This window comes from Phoca vitulina, unplaced genomic scaffold, assembly GCF_004348235.1.
Source record: "Phoca vitulina isolate PV1807 unplaced genomic scaffold, GSC_HSeal_1.0 scaffold32, whole genome shotgun sequence".
NCBI lineage: Eukaryota > Metazoa > Chordata > Mammalia > Carnivora > Phocidae > Phoca > Phoca vitulina.
In genome coordinates, this window is record NW_022589735.1 from 56,253 (window position 1) to 74,904 (window position 18,652).

Sequence of the window (18,652 nt, forward strand, 5' to 3'; positions counted from 1 at the left end):
CTCTACCCATTAGATGCCAGTAGCACGCCCATCCAAGTAACAAAACCCAAAAAAATGTCCCCAGATGTTGCCAAATGTCCCCTGCGGAGCAAAAGTGCTCCCAGTTGAGAACAACTGCTCATAAAATGTAACTACAGAAGGAAAATATCATCTATTTGTTACGGAACATAGGCTGTGAACTGAACCTACCTCATACAGTGGCTAGCACAGACCTGTACTCAATAAGAGTTTAATTCCTGCGGGCATTATTTGACTGCCCAATTGTAGAGAGGACAGAAGGCTAAGCAAGTAATGAATTAAGATGAGCGGAGGGCTCTAGTGATAAAAATTGGTTTGTTGCAATTCTTAATAGAGAAGGCTGAAACCGGGTGTTGGGAAGTGACCCAGAAGCTTCCTGGTTGCCCATTCTGGTCACATGGTGGAGCCTGAGTCTTGATTCCACTGGGTGTTTGGTCTTTAGTGCTGAACACAAAAGCCCGGGAGGTAGCCAGAGAGTGATACCGTGGAAGTCTCATACTGCAGACTTCCTTCAGTGACAACAGCTAATGATAATCAGCGTTCTATTTTTCTCCTACTCTTATACTTAGAAATGACCACCATCTCTTTCATACCACCATTTTCCATTTATTAGCAATAACAGAATAAATACCAATAGCACCAATTAAAAATGAATCCACATGACGTGTTTTATCCTTACAGCTGTAATAACTAGTAACTAACATGGACTGGAAAGCACTTTGCAAATGTAAAAAGTGCTGTACAGATACATTATAATTATCATCATTAATAAATTAGCCCGATTCTCCTAGTATTCAAAAGGCACGTAAGGTCAGATACATGGGTTCAATGGGGCAAAATGATCACAACCTACAATGTAGCAATGGTTCACATGTGTTGGCAACAAGTTTTACCCCATGCAATCCTGCAGAGCTGAAGTTACACACCCTTCAAAATATGGGAGAATGAAGCTAAAAGTAGACAAAACAGGCTTTTTTTGGAGATTTAATGTTTTTGTTTTAATAACAGACTCCTACCTCTTTTATGATAACTTGGAAAAGATAATTAAACTTCTAAATTGTACATTTTAACAAAATTAAAATTTCTTATCTAAGGTGACAGTAAATTTTATTCTTCTATATGAGCTGATATTCCAGATGTCAGAATTTCAAAGCATTCTGCGACTTCAGCGAGGTCAGATTGGTAAATTTTGTGCTTGCATACCCTTAGGGAATAACTACGGTATTCATTCCAGAATCGTTACTAGAAAAAAACAGCTTTATCCATTCCCTTGCCAGCAGGAGTCTTGGCAAGAGACAGCTCTTGGCTGACCATAAATAAAATTCCTTGAATCACCAGTGTCTTGATTTAAGAAAGAAATTTTACTGTGTCTTTCATACACAAAAGCTGATTAAACAATGGTTAAAAAAACACTACTCCACTTTTTCACAGGTGTACAAAAGGAAATATAATGGAATTACATTCAACAATAAAGCTTAAAGTTCACTCTAGGTAATAGTTGCATTAACATTCACATACACAAGCACAGAGTAAGTATATTTCAGGAGTCTTATAATAGCATACAGCATACATATGGGAGATTGATTTCAGGTAACATCATAGGTGTTAGCAAGATTAGCAATTCAGAGTGTTCTAAAAAAGGCAAACTAAGCCAAAGAAAAGGTGTGGGCTAGCACACCAAGACAAACCACAGAATTCGAGGGTTAAAAAGTCGGCTCACTGTGTGTATGAGAAAACAATGATTTTTCTTCAATTTTGGGGTATTGATATAGTTGGCTAGAGAAGGTTGTGTATTCAAAGTGCACAGAATTGTTTCTTAGAAAAGAGAGAGAGAGAGAGAGAGAGAGATCCTTTTATTTAGTAATTAATACATGCAAGAGGCAGCCCCAGAGTGACCTGAAAGAGTAAAGCTGTGATTGGCAGGTGGCCAGTATAATACAGATGTTTCAGGCAATTCTCTTAAAGCACTTCTGTAGCAGCAGTGGTCATTTAAATGGCTGTAGACTGGATTCTCTTTTGAGGAGAGTTGAGGGGAACTGTAGTCATCATATTTCTCTTTAAAGATTTATAGTTATAGATTTTTCTCTTTTTTAAATAAATCTATCAAACAACAAACAGCATAAAGTGAGGTGTTGGGGTTTTCTTTCACGTTTGCTTTTGCATATGTGTTGGAAAAGGATCTGGCCTTTTCATAAACATTGTGTGCAAAAGAATTTGTAGTAAAGTGAGCACAAGGACATCCACAGCAAACACCTCAGATCTGCTTCGGTCACCCTGGTCGGCCCCATTCATCATTGAACTGTTGGCTTGCCGGTGTAATGCGGGTTTTGGGGATCATGACACCACAGCGGACAGATTCGAGGCCTCCTAGAGCCTCGTCAGTGGGGGTAGTTTTGTCTGTGGGAGGGCAGCCACTGCCTCTTGAGTTGTAAGATTTAGTCTGGTCCCTTTTCGTTTCGCGTTCCCCCCTGGATTGGCAACCCCCGCTGTTCCTTTGCCTTTCTTCCCAGCAGCCCTCCTCGTGCCAACTAAGTCTCATCTGGCCCCTCCCAGCCGATGTCCGGCGCTCACGCACCGCCCGTGACCACACAAAGCCTGTGGCCACCGACACCCAAGCTGCTCAATCTCAAAGCCTGTGAGCCTGCCCTGCAAGTGTCATCAAGACAGCATCCCCGGAACACAGGGCAGAGAGTCCAACCTCTCACTGGCGGGACTGGGAAGCCTCTCCTTTTCGGCGGAGGAGAAAGGAAACTTGGGTCTGCTTTTTAGGTTCTGAAAACAAGCCAGAATGGAGAGAAAGAGTTAACACCAGACTTAGTAAAGCTTTTAAGACAAAACCTGTTCAATGTGATCTACACAGACACAGGGCACTTTCTGCAGATTTCTGAGGTCTATAGGAGAGGGCTCATGGAGATAGGAGAAGGGAGTGGGGAGTTGCTACATGGGAGAGATTTGCCATTATTACAAAAACTGGCTAAGTGGCTTGTTTCCATGAGGTGACCTCACTGGTCACTGTTGTCAGTCGTGCTGTTCCCTTTCTCTTTTTTTTCCTGGGTCTTGTTACCCTTCTTCTTTTTCTTCTTTTTCTTGGTCTCCTCCTTTTTGCCGAAGGTTATGAAGTCACTTTTGTCAATTTGGCTGTTAGTAGGCTCCTGCCGGATGGAGATGATTGCAGGAGATCCTGGGATAATGAATTTGTCTGGCAACTCACCGGGACCAGATTGTTTGGGGTTGCCTGGTCCGTATTTAAAGGTCCAACTGTTGCTGTTGACACCAGCACCGACTGGAGGGGACACCTCTCCGGCCTCCGGTTCTGAAAGACAGAACATCACAAGTCAGCAAGAGTCAACACACGCCTTCCAGGCCATGCGAGTGGGTGGGAGACGGGAAGCTGCACAGGCGAGCCTGGCCCCCCGAGAAAGCAGGGGTTCTTTCTTCAAGCCTGAGGGCAAGGTCAGAGTTTGGAAACAATCAGGAGGGCAGATTTTCTCACCAGAGGGTCTGGAAATCTAATTTTCTAGTGACATACTTTTGGTTCCTTGTGAAGAATTTCCTAAAGAATACGGTTGTGATTATTTTGCCTGAGAATAAGATGGGAAATGTACTAGATCCAAGCAGAATAGGCAATGAAAGAAGTAGGAATCAATTTAACCAAGGAGGTGAAAGACCTGTACTATGAACTTGAAAATATTTATGGAAGAAATTGAAGAAATGACACAAATAAATGGGAAGATATTCTGTGCTCATGGACTGGAAGAATTAATATGGTTATAGAGTCAATGTAATCCTTATCAAAATTCCAATGGCATTTTTCACAGAAATAGAACAAACATCTCAAAATTTGTATAGAACCACAAAGGACCCTAACTAGCCAAAGCAATCACGAGAAAAAAGAACAAGCCTGGAGGCATGCTTCCTGATTTCAAGCTATATTACAAAGCTATAGTCATCAAACAGTATAGTATTGGCATAAAAAAAGACACTTAGATCAATGGAACAGAATAGAGAACCCAGAAGTAAACCAACACATATATGGTCAATTAATTTACAACAAAGGAGGCAAGAATATACACTGGGGAGAGGGCAGTTTCTTCAGTAAGTGGTGTTGGGAAAACCGGACAGCTACGTGCAAAAGAATGAAACTGGACCCCTGTCTTATACCACACACACAAATAAACTCAAAACAGATTAAAGACTCGAACGTAAGACCTGAAAGCATAAAATTCCTAAAAGAAAACATAGGCAATAAGCTCCATGACATGAGTCTTTTTTAATCTGACACTAAAAGCAAAAGCAAAAAAAGCAAAAAGAAGCTATACTACATCTAAAAAGCTGCTGTCCAACAAATTAAACCATCAACAAAATGAAAAGGCAACCTACTGTAGGGGAGAAAATATTTATAAATTGTGTATCTGTTAAGTAGTTAATATCCAAAATATATGAAGAACTCTTACAACTCAACAGCAAAAATGCCTACAATCTGATTAAAAAATAGGCAGATTTGAATAGACTTTTTTCCAAAGAAGACATACACTTGGCCAACAGGTACATGGAATGGTCGTTTTCCACTTGTCGGTATGGCAGTCATCAAAAAGACAGTCATCAAAAAGACAAGTGTTGGTGAGGACATGGAGAAAGGGAACCCTTGTGCACTGCTGGTGGGAACACAAACTGGTGTAGCCACTATGGAAAACAGTATGGGGGCTCCTCAAAAATTTAAAAATAGAAATACCATAAATCCAGTAACTGTACTTCTGGGTATTGATCCAAAGAAAACACTAGCTTGGGGCACCTGGGTGTTTACAGCTGGTTCAGCCTCCGACTCTTGGTTTTGGCTTAGATCATGATCTCAGGGTGGTTGAGACTGAGCCCCATGTTGGGCGCTGCAATCAGCACGGATTGTGCTTAAGACTCTCTCTCCCTCTGCTCCTCCCCCAGCTCTCTCTCTCAAATAAATAAATCATAAAAAAATAAAATTAAAACACTAGCTTGAAAAGATAGGTGCACCTTGGGCGCCTTGGTGGCTCAGTTGTTAAGCCTCTGCCTTCGGCTCAGGTCATGATCCCAGGGTTCTGGGATCAAGCCCCGCGTTGGGCTCCCTGCTCCGCGGGAAGCCTGCTTCTCTCTCTCCCACTCTCCCTGCTTGTGTTCCCTCTCTTGCTGTCTCTCTCTCTGTCAAATAAATAAATAAAATCTTTTTTAAAAAAAAGAAAAGATAGGTGCATCCCTATGTTCACTGCAGTGTTATTTACATAGCCAAGATATGGAAACAACCAAGGTGTCCATAGATGGATGAATGGATAAAGAAAATGTAAATATTGTAAAAATGAGTAAAGAAAATCTCATTTAAAATGGTGTCAGGAAGGGCATCTGGCTGGCTCAGTCCCTGGAGCATGAGACTCTCCATCTCCGGGTGGTGAGTTCAAGCCCCAGGTTGCAGGTAGAGCTTACGTTAAAAAAAAGGAGTCAGGAAGCCCTAAGCGGGGAACACTCTCACATATACCACTCCTAGCAGCCTGCACTACCAGCAGGAAGAAGGAAGGTAATTCTTAACTTGACAAAGAGAGATACTTTTCACAACGGAATTTTATCTCCTGCTTTTTTTTTTTTAAAAAAAGGACAATCTCTCCCTGTCCTAGCAACAACACACTAACCACCACCTGAAGCCAAAGAGAAACCAACACAATCTCAGACTCTTGTTCTTTTCCAAAGAACTTTTTTTAGAGGGGGAGAGGCAGAGGGAAAGGAAGTGAGAGAATCTCAAGCAGACTCCCCACAGAGCGTGGAACTGGATGCTGGGCTCAATCCCACGACCCTGAGATCATGACCTGAGCGGAAATCAAGAGTCATACACTTAACCGACTGAGCCACCCATGCGCCCCCCCCAAAGAACTTTTGTTCAAAACAACCCTCCCCAATTTCCTCCTAAAACCTAATAAGAGGTGACCTTTCCTTTGTCTCTTTGGACTTGCCTGTGGTTTGTCATAACTTGCTTGTCCCAAACTGCAATTCCTCTGCTATTCCCTAATAAACTCATTTTGCTGGTAAAATAACTGGCTCTTTTATTTTTAGGTTTGACAATCTATATAATGGAATATTATTTGGCCGTAAAAAAGAATGGAATCTTGCCATTTGCAATAACATGGATGAACTCTCAGGGCATTATTCTAAGCGAAATAAGTCAGAAAGAAAAAGACAAATACTGTATGATCTCACTTATATGTGGAATCTAAAAAACAACCACAGTAACAAAACCCAAACCAAAAAGCCAAGCTCACTGATACAGAGGACAGACTGGTGGAGGCCAGAGGCAGGAAGGCGACAGGTGTGGGCAAAATGGGTAAAGGAGGTCAAAAAGTACAGACTTCCAGTTATAAATTAGTAAGTCATGGTGATGATAGTTAATAATACTGTATTGCATATTTGAAAGCGACTAAGAGAGTAGATCTTCAAGTTCTCATCACACCCAAAAAATTCTTTTGTAACTGTATAGTGACATGTCAACTCGACTTAATGTGATCATTTTACAATGTATACAAATATCAAATCATTATACTGTATACCTGAAACTAATATAATGTTGTATGTCTATACTTCAGTAAAAAAAAAAAAAAAAATTATTAAAGAGAATCTCTTTCAAAAAAAGAAACAAAAAACCACAAGACCTGAGGTTCTAAGAGCTGTTGTAAACAGGGCATTCCCTGGAGCAATTAGTGTTGTTAACTTTTTTTAGCCTTTCTACACTGAAAGACGCCCTGGGCATTTGTTCTTGTAAACACCACTGAAATACCTGAATCTCATTTGAAGTCAGGTACCATACTACTGTTTCTCCAGCCACTTCTCAGGGCCTCTGGGGTCTCAAGTTTGCTGTCATAATTTTCAAAATGGAGGTTTCGATAATGCTGGTAACAGAAGAGGCAGCTGAATAAGTAGACGATGCCCCCCAAACTAAGAACTGTCAAGGGATTGCAGAACATTTGTCTGCAATTATACTCAAAGTGCTTTAATTGTCTTCAGGTGATGGGGAAAAACCTACACAAGAGGTACATGATGCAGTTTCAGATGTGAAAAGAAGGAGAAGAATATGCTAATTCTTAGCATGTGAATTAGAGAACATTTTGGCTACACATGTATTTTGACACCTACTCTGTCCAAAACAAAGGATAAATTAGTTGAATCTTACAAATAAATAAATAATTTGATCCTAACTGTATCACCGTAACCCTGAAGGCCCAGCACAGGAGAAGATCCTGTTGTAAATATGGGTCTATTTGGGCAAAGCACTGGGAGTCAACCTTACTTTCCAAACCCAGTCTCCTCCCTCAGTGTGCTCAGCGTCTAGTTGGGACAGACATTCAAGTGATTATAAGGCAATTGGATAAATGCAATGACCAACGTACATGTGAAATGTTTTTGGGATTCCAGAGAAAATTATTAATTATACTTGAGAAGGTCAAAGGAGATTCCAGAGGAGAGATGAAATTTGGAGTGAGACTGGGGGAAATTATTATGCATCCACAGGGGTTTTTGATGCAAGACTTTCCCAAGAGTCCAGCTGGAAGACACACCGACTTCTAGAAGAGTAGAGGTCAGAGCTAGAGAGGAAGAGTAATGATCTGTCTGGGCAAAGTAATCCCAGTGGCCATGACATTGAAACCCTTTGACATCATAGTAGCGTTCTCGTATCTGACACTGCTCCTTCGGTGGAATCGTGAAAAGTTCTGCCAGAGAAACCGTTAGTGTTTGATTGCAGTTTGGGATTCTCTACATCTGCTCTTTCCATCTCCTGACCTAGCACTTCCCTGCCTCTTCTAATCTGGCATCCGTAAGCACTACTTTTATAAAAGTGCTCATGTCAAGCCCACTAATCACGTTATTGTCAAAGCCAGTGGTCACAATTTAGTCTGTGCTGTCGTGAACCCCTCAGTGGCATTTGTCAGTCCCTTCTGGAGACACTGGGTTTTACGAGTTCCCTGTCCTGACCTTTCTCTGTTGGCCCTAGACCTTCTTCTCTTCATTCTCTTCACTCCTGTCGGGATCTCAGCCATGTCCATGGGCATCCACACTGTCCAAATATGCTGATGAGACACAGATTTCTATCTAGAGCCCCTCTTATCCCTCTGTGCTCCAGTCTCATGTCTCCAAATGCCTATCCCATATCTCCTCTGGAAAGCCTCATGGAGCATCTCAAGCGGAAGGAACTCCTGATTCCTCTCATCTAGTCCTTTCTACATCTCTCCAGTCTCAATAACTGGTACTCCACTCACCTTAATGCTCCAGCCAGCAACTTCAGAGCCATTCTCCATATATCATCCATCGATACCTGTTGTTCCTGCCTCCTAAATACACCTTGACTTTGTCCTCTTCTCCCCGTTTGAACTGTCACTATCTTTTTCTTGAGAACACCATTATCCCGAATGTGAATTACAGCAAGAGCCCCTCGTTCAGTCTTCCCTCCAGCCCTCCACCCAGGAGCCAGAGTTCTCTTCATTCCTTAAGTCTTTCCTCCTTTTTAAAAAACTGAAGTATAACATACATACAGTAAAATCCTTCAAAAATAGAAACCAGATTACATCACTCCCTTGCTTAAAATTATTCAGAAGCTTTCTACTGCCTTAACAACAACAAAAAAAGGCAAACTCCTTAACATGGTGTATAAAGGCCTGCAATAATCTGATATTTTTTATTCTCCAATCTCATCTACAAGTCTCCCTCTTACCACACAGGCCTTCTTTCAGTTCCTCAAACACCCCTTGGGATTGTTTTTGCCTCAAGTTCTGTACAGTTTCCTTTTGTCTAGAATGATCTCCCCTCCATTCTTAGCGTGACTCCTCATTCTTCAAGTCTGTGCTTAACTGTAACTCCGCGGCAGAGGCCTTTTCTGACCCTCCTAGCCAAGCAGCGACCCCTTCGCCTCCATCTGACACTGTAACATCCACAGAGGCAGAAAACATATCTGTTTCATTCACCACGACACAGCCAACATCTAGCACAATTCCTGGCCCCTAACAGGTGTTTAATAAATACTTGCTAGGTGGATGAATGAAAAGACTGGTATGAGAAGTGGTAGCCACCCTGGCAGATCAGCAGCTCTCTGCTTATTGCCCTTAAAGACAGCGAAGTCACGTGTGGAAAGTGCTAAGCCTGAGCGCCCGCTCGATGCGACAGCCCAAGAAGCTGAATCACATATGGGCACCTATATATGGCACAGCCCTTGGGACCAGGAAGGCAGGTTAAGAATATTGCAAATTTAGTCCAAGCACCAGCAAGCAGGAGGGAAACAAAGCAAGAACCTTTTTTCTCTCTCCCAAATCCCCTTCCCTACACCATGCTTCCCCTGGTGGAGCTTCATCTATAGCTCTTTGGACATAGGGCCATAGATGCTTTTTCTCCGGGACTAAGACTAATTTCTTTGAGCCATCTAAGATAAATCAGCACTTGAGTTCAGCCAGAACCTACCTGTTTACCTTTAAAATGCAGGCCCTGTCCCTGAGAGAATGGAAACAAAGGCAAGACTGGTATGCAAAAGCCTGGGATTTGGCATCTAGGAGAACTGGGTTTCAGTACCACTCCACAGTCCTTGAGTTGCTCTCACATAGCCCAGGATGGAAATTCTTTCCAACCACAGCCAGGACTCTGCATGAGGCCTCAGGACTGTCATCTGGAGATGCCGAGCTCAGAGATATCTTTATCCTGCAGAATTAAAGGACATTAATGGCCCTGCCTGTTGGCCGACTGAGCCCCTCACAGCAGGACTGCTAAGAGTTAATGAGCTGCTTTTACACGTCATTGAGCTTCTCGGCCTTTGCTGGGAGTCTTGGTTGGTCTGACTCAGCCTTAAACTTCAAGAAGCAATCAGAGAGATCCATTCCGGTGCATCTCCCTCTTATCCAGTTTCTGCAGAGCAGAACGAAATCTGATTTGTCGAGTCTCTCACAGACCATTGTGACTCACCTGTTCTGGTTGATGTGTAAGCAAACATCTCTGGGGGCTCATTCAGGTGAAATAATAGCTTCAGGATCTGACAAACAACATTTACTGACCTCCTAATCTCCAGTACTAGAGACCCTTGGCCGGCTTTGCCTATAAAATGCTGGGACTTTGGGGGCTGAAGCAAGGAGAGACTCCCCTTTCAAGAAGATGAGAAAGGAAAAGACACCAGGACTAGTACCAGCAAATAGTCCATTAAGGGAATGTTTCCTCATTTGGTGCTGCTTCCCTTCCCCCTCCTGTGACTTCCCACAAGTCCCTCTTCTCTGGTCCCAGGGGATTTAGCTCACTGGCAAGGACAAGACAGGTAGTCAAGACTCTGTTAGAGCCCAGGAAGAGGACTTCGGGTACACATCAAGCAGGTGGAGGGCTGGATTCTTAGGCAGAGCCCTTTCCTGACATTCAGATTACAACCCAGTGGCATTTAAAAGCGTTAATAGCATATAATCATAATTACAGTAAATGGCTTTGCTTTTTTTTTTTTTTGGTATTGGCTGATTTCTCCACCATAGGTAGGAATACATTTAAAAATCAGAACAACATACATATTTTTAAAAATGTGTATAGATCTGCAACTTAAAAAACTGCCCTCTGGAGGTAACTGGCCACTACACTTAATCCTATAAGCCACTTCAGACACCTCCCCCCTTAGGCACTGCCCAGGGTCCTTCTGGCAACATTCCCCCACTTTCCTCTTTTCTGCTAAAGGAACTCTGGCCAGAGTTTGGCCTCAGGGACTGGGAATGAGTGGGCTGGAGTCTTAGCCAATGTAGATGCTGGGGAAGGTCCTGAAAATGGTGAAGCAAACGCCAGACTTGTAAACTCACCCCCAACCCCTATTCTGAACTGCTCTGGACAATCAACTAAGTCCAGCACAGCGTTTTTCTGATTTACACTGATCCTCCCTGAAAGAACAACACCAAGTTATTTTGACCAAGGATAGTGTTTTCAGAAAAGCTCTTGGAGGGGCACAGGCTGGAGGATGCGGAAGAGTAACTGAATTCTCTTTTCCTCCGTTCATCTTGCTTTGCTCTTCTGAACTTAAGAGCTTGCCCTGACTCTCTCACTTAATAGTACTAAGTCCTGGGCAGTTTACATGAATATTTCTGAACTACGGTTTCCTCATCCATAAAATGGAGATGATCACCTTCCTGTCACACCACAGGATTATGGTTGTATTTTACATTTACTGGGATCTTCCTATGTGTGTGGCACTGGGCTAAGCAGATCTGCATGCAATAAAATTTTTGCTCCTCACAAGAACCATAGGAAGTAAATATTGCCAATATCTGTGTCTGTTTTATAGATATATCTTTTTTTATAAATGAAGAAACGGAGGACCAATGGTCTTGAGGTTACGAACTGGCAGCACCTAGGACCGGATGGAATCTAGGCAGCCTCACTCCACCCCATCCTGAGCTGTATATGAAGACCCTTGGAAAACCCTGAAGCATTATACAAATGTAGCAATTACTTTGATTCTATTTGTTTTGCCATCATTCGGGAGACAGAGATGCAGGCAGGAACCTCTAAGCTAGAATCAGCAGAAAGGAGTGGAGGCTGGGGGAGGGGCACGGATGCAGGAGTGACAAGCTCAGGAAAATCGCAGCCCATTCTGCAGGTTTCAGCCTTCCTCTTCCCTCCCCATTCATCCCTTTGTTGCCGTCTTTGGGATTTTGGTCCTAAAGTTAATAAAGAGCTTCCAGAAAACCCATCATTTTGATTAAAGCCCAGGCTATTTTGCCAGACAGCATTCTGGAGCCTGCCTCCCGCCCACTCTGCTAGGTCAGTGCAGCCAGCAAAGGCTATTAAATGATTCCAGCCATTTCCGGCCCAGCCAGACAGCTCCCCTGGATTGCTCCCAGCCAGACAGCTCCCCGGGATTGCTCGGGCTCCGGCTCGGGCTGCTGCTGCTGCCTCTGGCTGCCCAGGGGGGAAAGCCAGAGCACAGATGGTTCTGCGGATTCTGGGTTTGCAGGTGAACATCCAGGCTTTCTGTGTAGGGACACCCTGCTTCTCCCCCTTCCTCGACTCCTCTCCACACCCGAGCCAGCCACTGCAGCTCGAGCAGCTCCGAACTGGTTTGTACCCTCCTGGCTTTGAGCAACCATTTCATGCGTCTCTCTCTCTCAGTCGTGTGTGTGTGTGCGCGCGCGCGCGTGTGCGTGTGTAGCAGAACTTGGCAGATTGTAGAATCATACACGCTCAGCCTGAGCAAAAGGCAAAACCCATCCACCATCAAACCTGCGGAAAGACCAGGCTGTACAGCATCCCTGGCTCCTTCCCCACCCCCATCCTACCATCTGTGGGGCTTGTGGGCTGCTTGAACAAGCTCCACCTCCTCTTGCTCACTCAGCCTTTATGAATCGGGCAATGTTAATCTGAGTAATTACAGCCCACAAATCACAGGAGAACCGCAGTCTGCAACCCAAATCCTATCCAGGATCAGAGAGAGGGGGAGGAAGCTCAAGCCACCTGGGCTAGCATTTCCACCATTTCCTCATGCTTCTTAGATCTTCAAATGACAGTGGAGAGATTTTTCCATGGGAACAAGACAATGTACAAATATACTGCCTGTTCTCTAAGACATTAGGCTCTATAATCAGAATAGGAGGTTTAAATATGGCTATACCATATAAATTATGTGATGTTTAGCAAATCACTTAATATCTCAGTTTTCATGTGAAAAGGAGATAATATATATCTCTTTATATATTTATATATGTATATCTCTGTATATTTATATATGGAAACTCATATATATATATATATATATCCCTTATATACACACATACACACACACACATATATATGTATATAGAAAAGGGTTTCCATATTATAGGTAAGGAAACTGAAAGCATAATTTACAGCAAGGTGATTTGCCCTAAATCACACAGGGTTTGGTAATAAAGCTGAAAAATTCTTGCACGGACTCCCCAGCTCAGTAATCGATGTGTTATTATTATTTTAATTCTGTGAAGCCTTGACGATGAGGGAGGAGAGAGAGTTGAGCTCATTCACAGACCTAGCATTCTGACCCCTAGAGTAGCTGGGAGGGGGTAGTATGAGTGTAATGGGAGACAGGCTGATCTGAATCCACTCCCCAGAGGCTGCCACTCCCGGGTGTTCCGCCTCCTTTGGGGGTGGGGGTGGGGGTGGGGGTGGGAGGGTCTGCGTGATCTGGAAGGAGATTTTGTGGCTATTTGTTGCCTCCGGCCACAGCTGGGCTAATTTTCAGTAATCTTGGAGCGGAAGAGATAAATACAGTGGCATATTTTTAAAGCCACAGCTCTTGCTTTGTGCCCAAAATAACTCTACCATTTCTAGGTTAAGAGTATAAAGACATCATGTGCTGTGAACCCAGATTCAAAAACTGGAATGGCTGGTTTCAAATCTTCCAAGTTCTCCATAGTCAGCCACAAAAAAAAAAAAAATTCTTTCCATGACCCCCTAACCCAGCAGGGCTCAAACTACAAGGTTTTCTGTACCTTATTCCTGGTTGCTAGAGTCCCCCACAGTCCAAAGGGCAATTTCCCCTTATAGCCTTCTTCTTAAATTGCCCCCAGCCTCAGCAGGCTGTTAAAACCTAGGTAGCAGGTAGCAGAAGGCTTAAAATGAAGGTTTGGGGGACACACACACAGATTGGAGTTGGAATCTCAGCTTTATCACTTATTTGTTGTGCAACCTTAAGCGAGTCACTTGGCCTCTCAGCCCGCATTCTTTCATATGTAAAATAGAGATAACAATATCCATCTAATGGGACTGTGCGCATTAAGAAGACACAATGGTCGTAAATCACACAGAACAATGCCTGGCATGCAGAAAACGAAATAGAGGATAGGTATTACTACAATGTAGCATTCCTCTGAGGAACCGGACTCCCCACAGACCTGTGCACCAACAATTTATTCTTAGATGCAGTACTTCCAGGAACTCTCTTTTCCAGAGGCCCTCTTCCCATCTGGCTCTGCCCCTCCCAGGGATCATTAAAGAAGTCTAGCTGTGAAGTTTTCCAACTTAGAACTGGTTGCTGGGTAGGGAGCCATTCTCCAGAGCCCTCGGAGGCTGGCGGGAAGGAGGCAGCTTGGACGCAGTGGACCACCCAACGGATGAGGCATCAAAAGCCTTGGGTTCAAATTGCAGCTCTACCATTCTGCTTTCTACTCTTTTCTACTACCCCAACTTGTGGCTTCTTTACCTGTAACATGGATACAGTAGCCACCTCCTAGAGGCACTGTTATGCAACTAAACATTTTTATTATGGACAATAAATAAGACATTGTGCTAGGAACTAGGGACAGGGATATGAATAATATTAGGACACTGAGCCCTGCTCTCAAAGAGTTAAAGCGCAGAAAAAGGCAAATGAATAAATACAATATTGTTTTAAGTGAAAGGGGACTTCCACTGCCTCTACCGTGACCTCAGTCCGTACTTTCTGATTAAGTTCTTCCTTCCAGCTTATCTTTCCCAGTGGTCAAAGCGGCCTTGATGGAACTGTAACTGCCCCCTCAAGCATTAACTAAGGCCCTGACTCCAGTTAGACCCTGCGTGATTGACCCCAACACAGTGAGCCACCTGACCTTTATTGCCCAGCACATGTACCCACCGACCTTTGTTCCCCTGGAGACAGCAGCATTTTGGAGACAGTCTTTGAGACACTAGTCTGTTGTCCTCCCGGTGTTGGCCTCCTGGAAATAAATTCCTTTCTGGTTTCCCCACCCCTCGTCTCTCTGCCTTTGGATTTTGTCAGCAGCGAGTGACGAACCCGGTCTGTTTGGGACCCCTGGGGCCGGGTGCTCCTGTACCCTTGGGCCCCAGGTGATAAACGAATTTTTTTTTTAAGATTTTATTTTTAAGTAATCTCTACACCCAACATGGGGCTTGAACTCATAGCCCCGAGATAAGAGTTGCATGCTCTTTCAACTGGGCCAGCCAGGCACCCCTGAATGTTTTTTGCTTATTAAAAAAAAGTAGGTTTTCAAAAAGCAAAATAAGGAATAAACAAGGTAGAGAAACTTTGGCAAAGAGATGGCATTAAACTTTCTAGAGACAGTTAAGAGCACTAGCTCAGAAGTTAAAGAACCCTGTTTCAGATCTTGTCCCCACCACTTAACTAGACAGATACGTCGGGACCTTACTGAACCCTAGGTACCTCAATTTCCTAGCCATTAAAATGGGTATAATAATAGACTTATCTCTGGGGGTGGTTATACAGAGTAAAGGGGATATTACATGTAAAGTACTTAGAACAGTGCCTGGCTTAAGTAAACAAAACAGCTTAAGTGCTCAATATGGGTAAGCTATTACCATTTTTATTCACAAGTAAATTATCTCATATTTCTGCTCCAGTATTCTCAAGCCTGAGGGCTAAGTTCCTTGCTGGTGGGATCATTAACTTAAGTGATATAGTGACATACAGTACTAGCTAGGGGTGAGGGTCAGAGGGAAGTGCAAAACAAATGCAGTCCAATCCTAGATAGGAGCATGCCAAGTAACCCAGTAACCACACTTCTGTAGTGCATAAGATATATGTATAAGAATGTACATTGCTTTGTTTAAAAAACATGGATACCAATAAGAAACTGGATAAATAAATAATATAGGCATACAACACAGTATGTCCTTATTAAAAAAAAATGAGGTGGGTCTATACGGACTGACTCGAAAAGGTGCTTGTTAAAAAACAGCTGTATACTACTAGTATGTGTAACATCTCATTTTGCTTTCTGAAAACCTACTTTTTTTTAATAAGCAAAAAACATTCAGGGGCGCCTGGCTGGCTCAGTTGAATTATGTGATTAAAAATTATTTTGAGGGCGGGGCGCCTGGGTGGCTCAGTCGTTAAGCGTCTGCCTTCGGCTCAGGTCATGGTCCCAGGGTCCTGGGATCGAGCCCCGCATCGGGCTCCCTGCTCTGAGGGAAGCCTGCTTCTCCCTCTCCCACTCCCCCCGCTTGTGTTCCCTCTCTCGCTGTATCTCTCTCTGTCAAATAAATAAATAAAATCTTAAAAAAAAAAATTATTTTGAGGGCGCCTGGGTGGCTCAGTTGGTTAGGCAACTGCCTTCGGCTCAGGTCATGATCAAGTCCCGCATCAGGCTCCCTGCTAGGCAGGGCGTCTGCTTCTCCCTCTGATCCTCCCCCCCTCATGCTTGCACTCTCTCCCTCTCTCTCATTCTCTCTCTCAAATAAATAAATAAATAAAATGTTTAGAAAAATTATTTTGAAAAATATTTGGAAGAGCGAATCCTAGTGTAAACGATGGACTCTGGGTGATAGTGCATGTCCTCGTAGGTTCGTCGAATGTAACAAATGCACACTGTGGTGCAGGATAGCAATAGCGGGGAATGCTGTGCGGGTGTGGGGATGGGGCCGGATGGGGACTCTCTGTACTTTCCACTCAATTTTTCTGTTGAACCTAAAACTGCTCTAAAAAATTGAGTCTGTTAACTTAAAAAAATATTTTGAGGACACACACAAAACTGTTACCAGTGGCTGCCTCACTGAAGGGAAGTGGGATTGAGGGAAATGAATCTTTTCATGCAAATGATGCTGTATTGTTTAATATTCATATCAACAATATAATTACATGTTGTTTTATTATACAGTACTTTGAATTTTATATTTATAAAAAAGCTGGGGGAGGGGCGCCTGGGTGGCTCAGTCGTTGAGCATCTGCCTTCGGCTCAGGTCATGGTCCCCGAGTCCTGGGATTGAGCCCCACATCCGGCTCCCTGCTCAGTGGGGAGCCTGCTTCTCCCTCCGCTCCTCACCCCACTCTCATCCTCTCTCTCACTCTCTCTCTCTCAAATAAATAGATAAAATCTTTAAAAAAAAAAAAAAAGCTGGGAGATACACACTAAACTATCGGTAGTGGTTATTTCCTGGGAGCATGACTAGAGATGGGAGGTAAGGTACTAGTCATTTTACTGTAGTTTTGTACAGATTTAATTTGTCACAATTTTTGGCCTTTTATAATTAAATGAGAGAGAGATTAAAAAGATGACTCGCCCAGCCCCTACTTAATCAGCTGCAAATTCAAAAACTGGCTCAAAAACTAGCTGAAACAAAACATCGATGCCCTAGACAGTCTGGACCCAGGATCCGCTACATAACTTGCAGGGCCCATAAAAAATTCCTAAGTACTCAAAGATGGCAACAACATAATATTAAACTGAAGAGGTCTTCCTAGGCCCAAGGCCCCATGAAGCAGCCCGGCTGGCCCCAAGAGCCCCCTGCTGGGTCCCTCCTACGACAGGGACTCTTCCTACAGCTTTCACGCTGCCTGCCCCACCTGGAACTGGGAGGCACAGTCCTTTCACCCAATAATAAAACTGCTTCTAGGTGGGTCTGGTTGGGTTTTCAAACTTTTCATCTCTACCCTTCCCCCTCACTTGGTTGCAATCTGCGCTTCTTAAAATCTGGCAGCAATCCCAGGCCATGTTGCTGTGTCACTTCTCAGCCTTGAGCAACCATTTCTAGCCAAACAGTGATCTCCTTGCACGGAGGGTATAAAATGGAGGTGCCCTCAGAATGCTACAGGAGAAGGAGGGCAAGAGAAAGAGTACCATCTGGGGAAAACCCTCTCCACCATCACTACCCCCTGACCTTGCACTTCCTATCCCATTTCATTTAATTTAACAAAACCATTTTGAATCCTTTCTGTGGAAGGATTTTACTGTGTGCCGGGCATTGTGCTAAGTGCCAGGAATATTAAATTGAGTAAATGATAACATTTTTTGAATGTTTACCATGAGCTAAGCATGGCACTAGGCATTCTGCATGCACTGTTTCATTTAATCCTTACAACAGCAAACGGTCTTTCCTCTTTTACACACTAATAAATCTGAGGCACAATGACTGAGCGGTACAACAGGGACCTGAGGCACTCTGCAATGTTGTGCTGCCTCCCTTAAGAAGCAAACCAAAGCAAAATTTAAACAAACCTAGCCTCCCTCTCCACATTTTCTCAGACAAGATCAGATCAAGTCCACCAGCATTAGCTCAGAACATTTCCAAGGCCAGTCCTTTTTACAAAAATGCTGTCATCACCTCCCTTTTGGTTCCACATTTCTAGACAGTTTCCAATCCTAGTAGAAATGAAAAAGAAATTTAGGATACAAAATCAATATACAGAAATCTGTTGCATTTCTGTACACTAATAATGAAGTAGCAGAAAGAGAAATTAAGAAAACAGTCCCATCCCTTTTACAATTGCACCAAAACAAAACAAAAAAACCTGCAAACCGCTAGGAATAAACTTAACCAAGGAGTCAAAAGACCTGTACTCTGAAAACTTTAAGACACTGATGAATGAAATTGAAGATGACACAAACAAATGGAAAGATATTCCATGCTCATGGATTGGGAGAACAAATATTTTTAAAATGTCCATACTACCCAAAGCCATCTACAGATTTAATGCAATCTCTATCAAAATACCAGCAGTATTCTGGTTTTTTTTTTTTTTAAAGGTTTTCTGTATTTATTTGACAGAGAGAGAGAGCACAAGCAGGGGGAGTGGCAGGCAGAGGAGGAGGAGAAGCAGGCTCCCTGCTGAGCAGGACCCTGAGATCATGACCTGAGCCAAAGGGAGATGCTTAACTGACAGAGTCACCCAGGTGCCCCTACCAGCAGCATTCTT

The 18,652-nt window shown here is 43.4% G+C and overlaps 1 protein-coding gene across 3 annotated transcripts in view; it reads right to left on the reverse strand.

Moving 5' to 3' along the window:
* Window positions 1-605: 605 nt before the first annotated feature.
* The window catches only part of LOC116645323 (protocadherin alpha-C2), an 84,813-nt gene continuing 66,766 nt past the window's right edge, over window positions 606-18,652 (reverse strand). For 2 of the 3 annotated variants that reach the window (XM_032425469.1, XM_032425468.1), the window contains exon 4: window positions 606-3,331. In XM_032425469.1, coding sequence (XP_032281360.1) covers window positions 3,021-3,331 — 311 coding nt within the window. In that variant the 3' untranslated portion in view covers window positions 606-3,020. The remainder of the gene's footprint in view (window positions 3,332-18,652) is intronic. The other variant, XM_032425470.1, reaches the window with a different exon arrangement.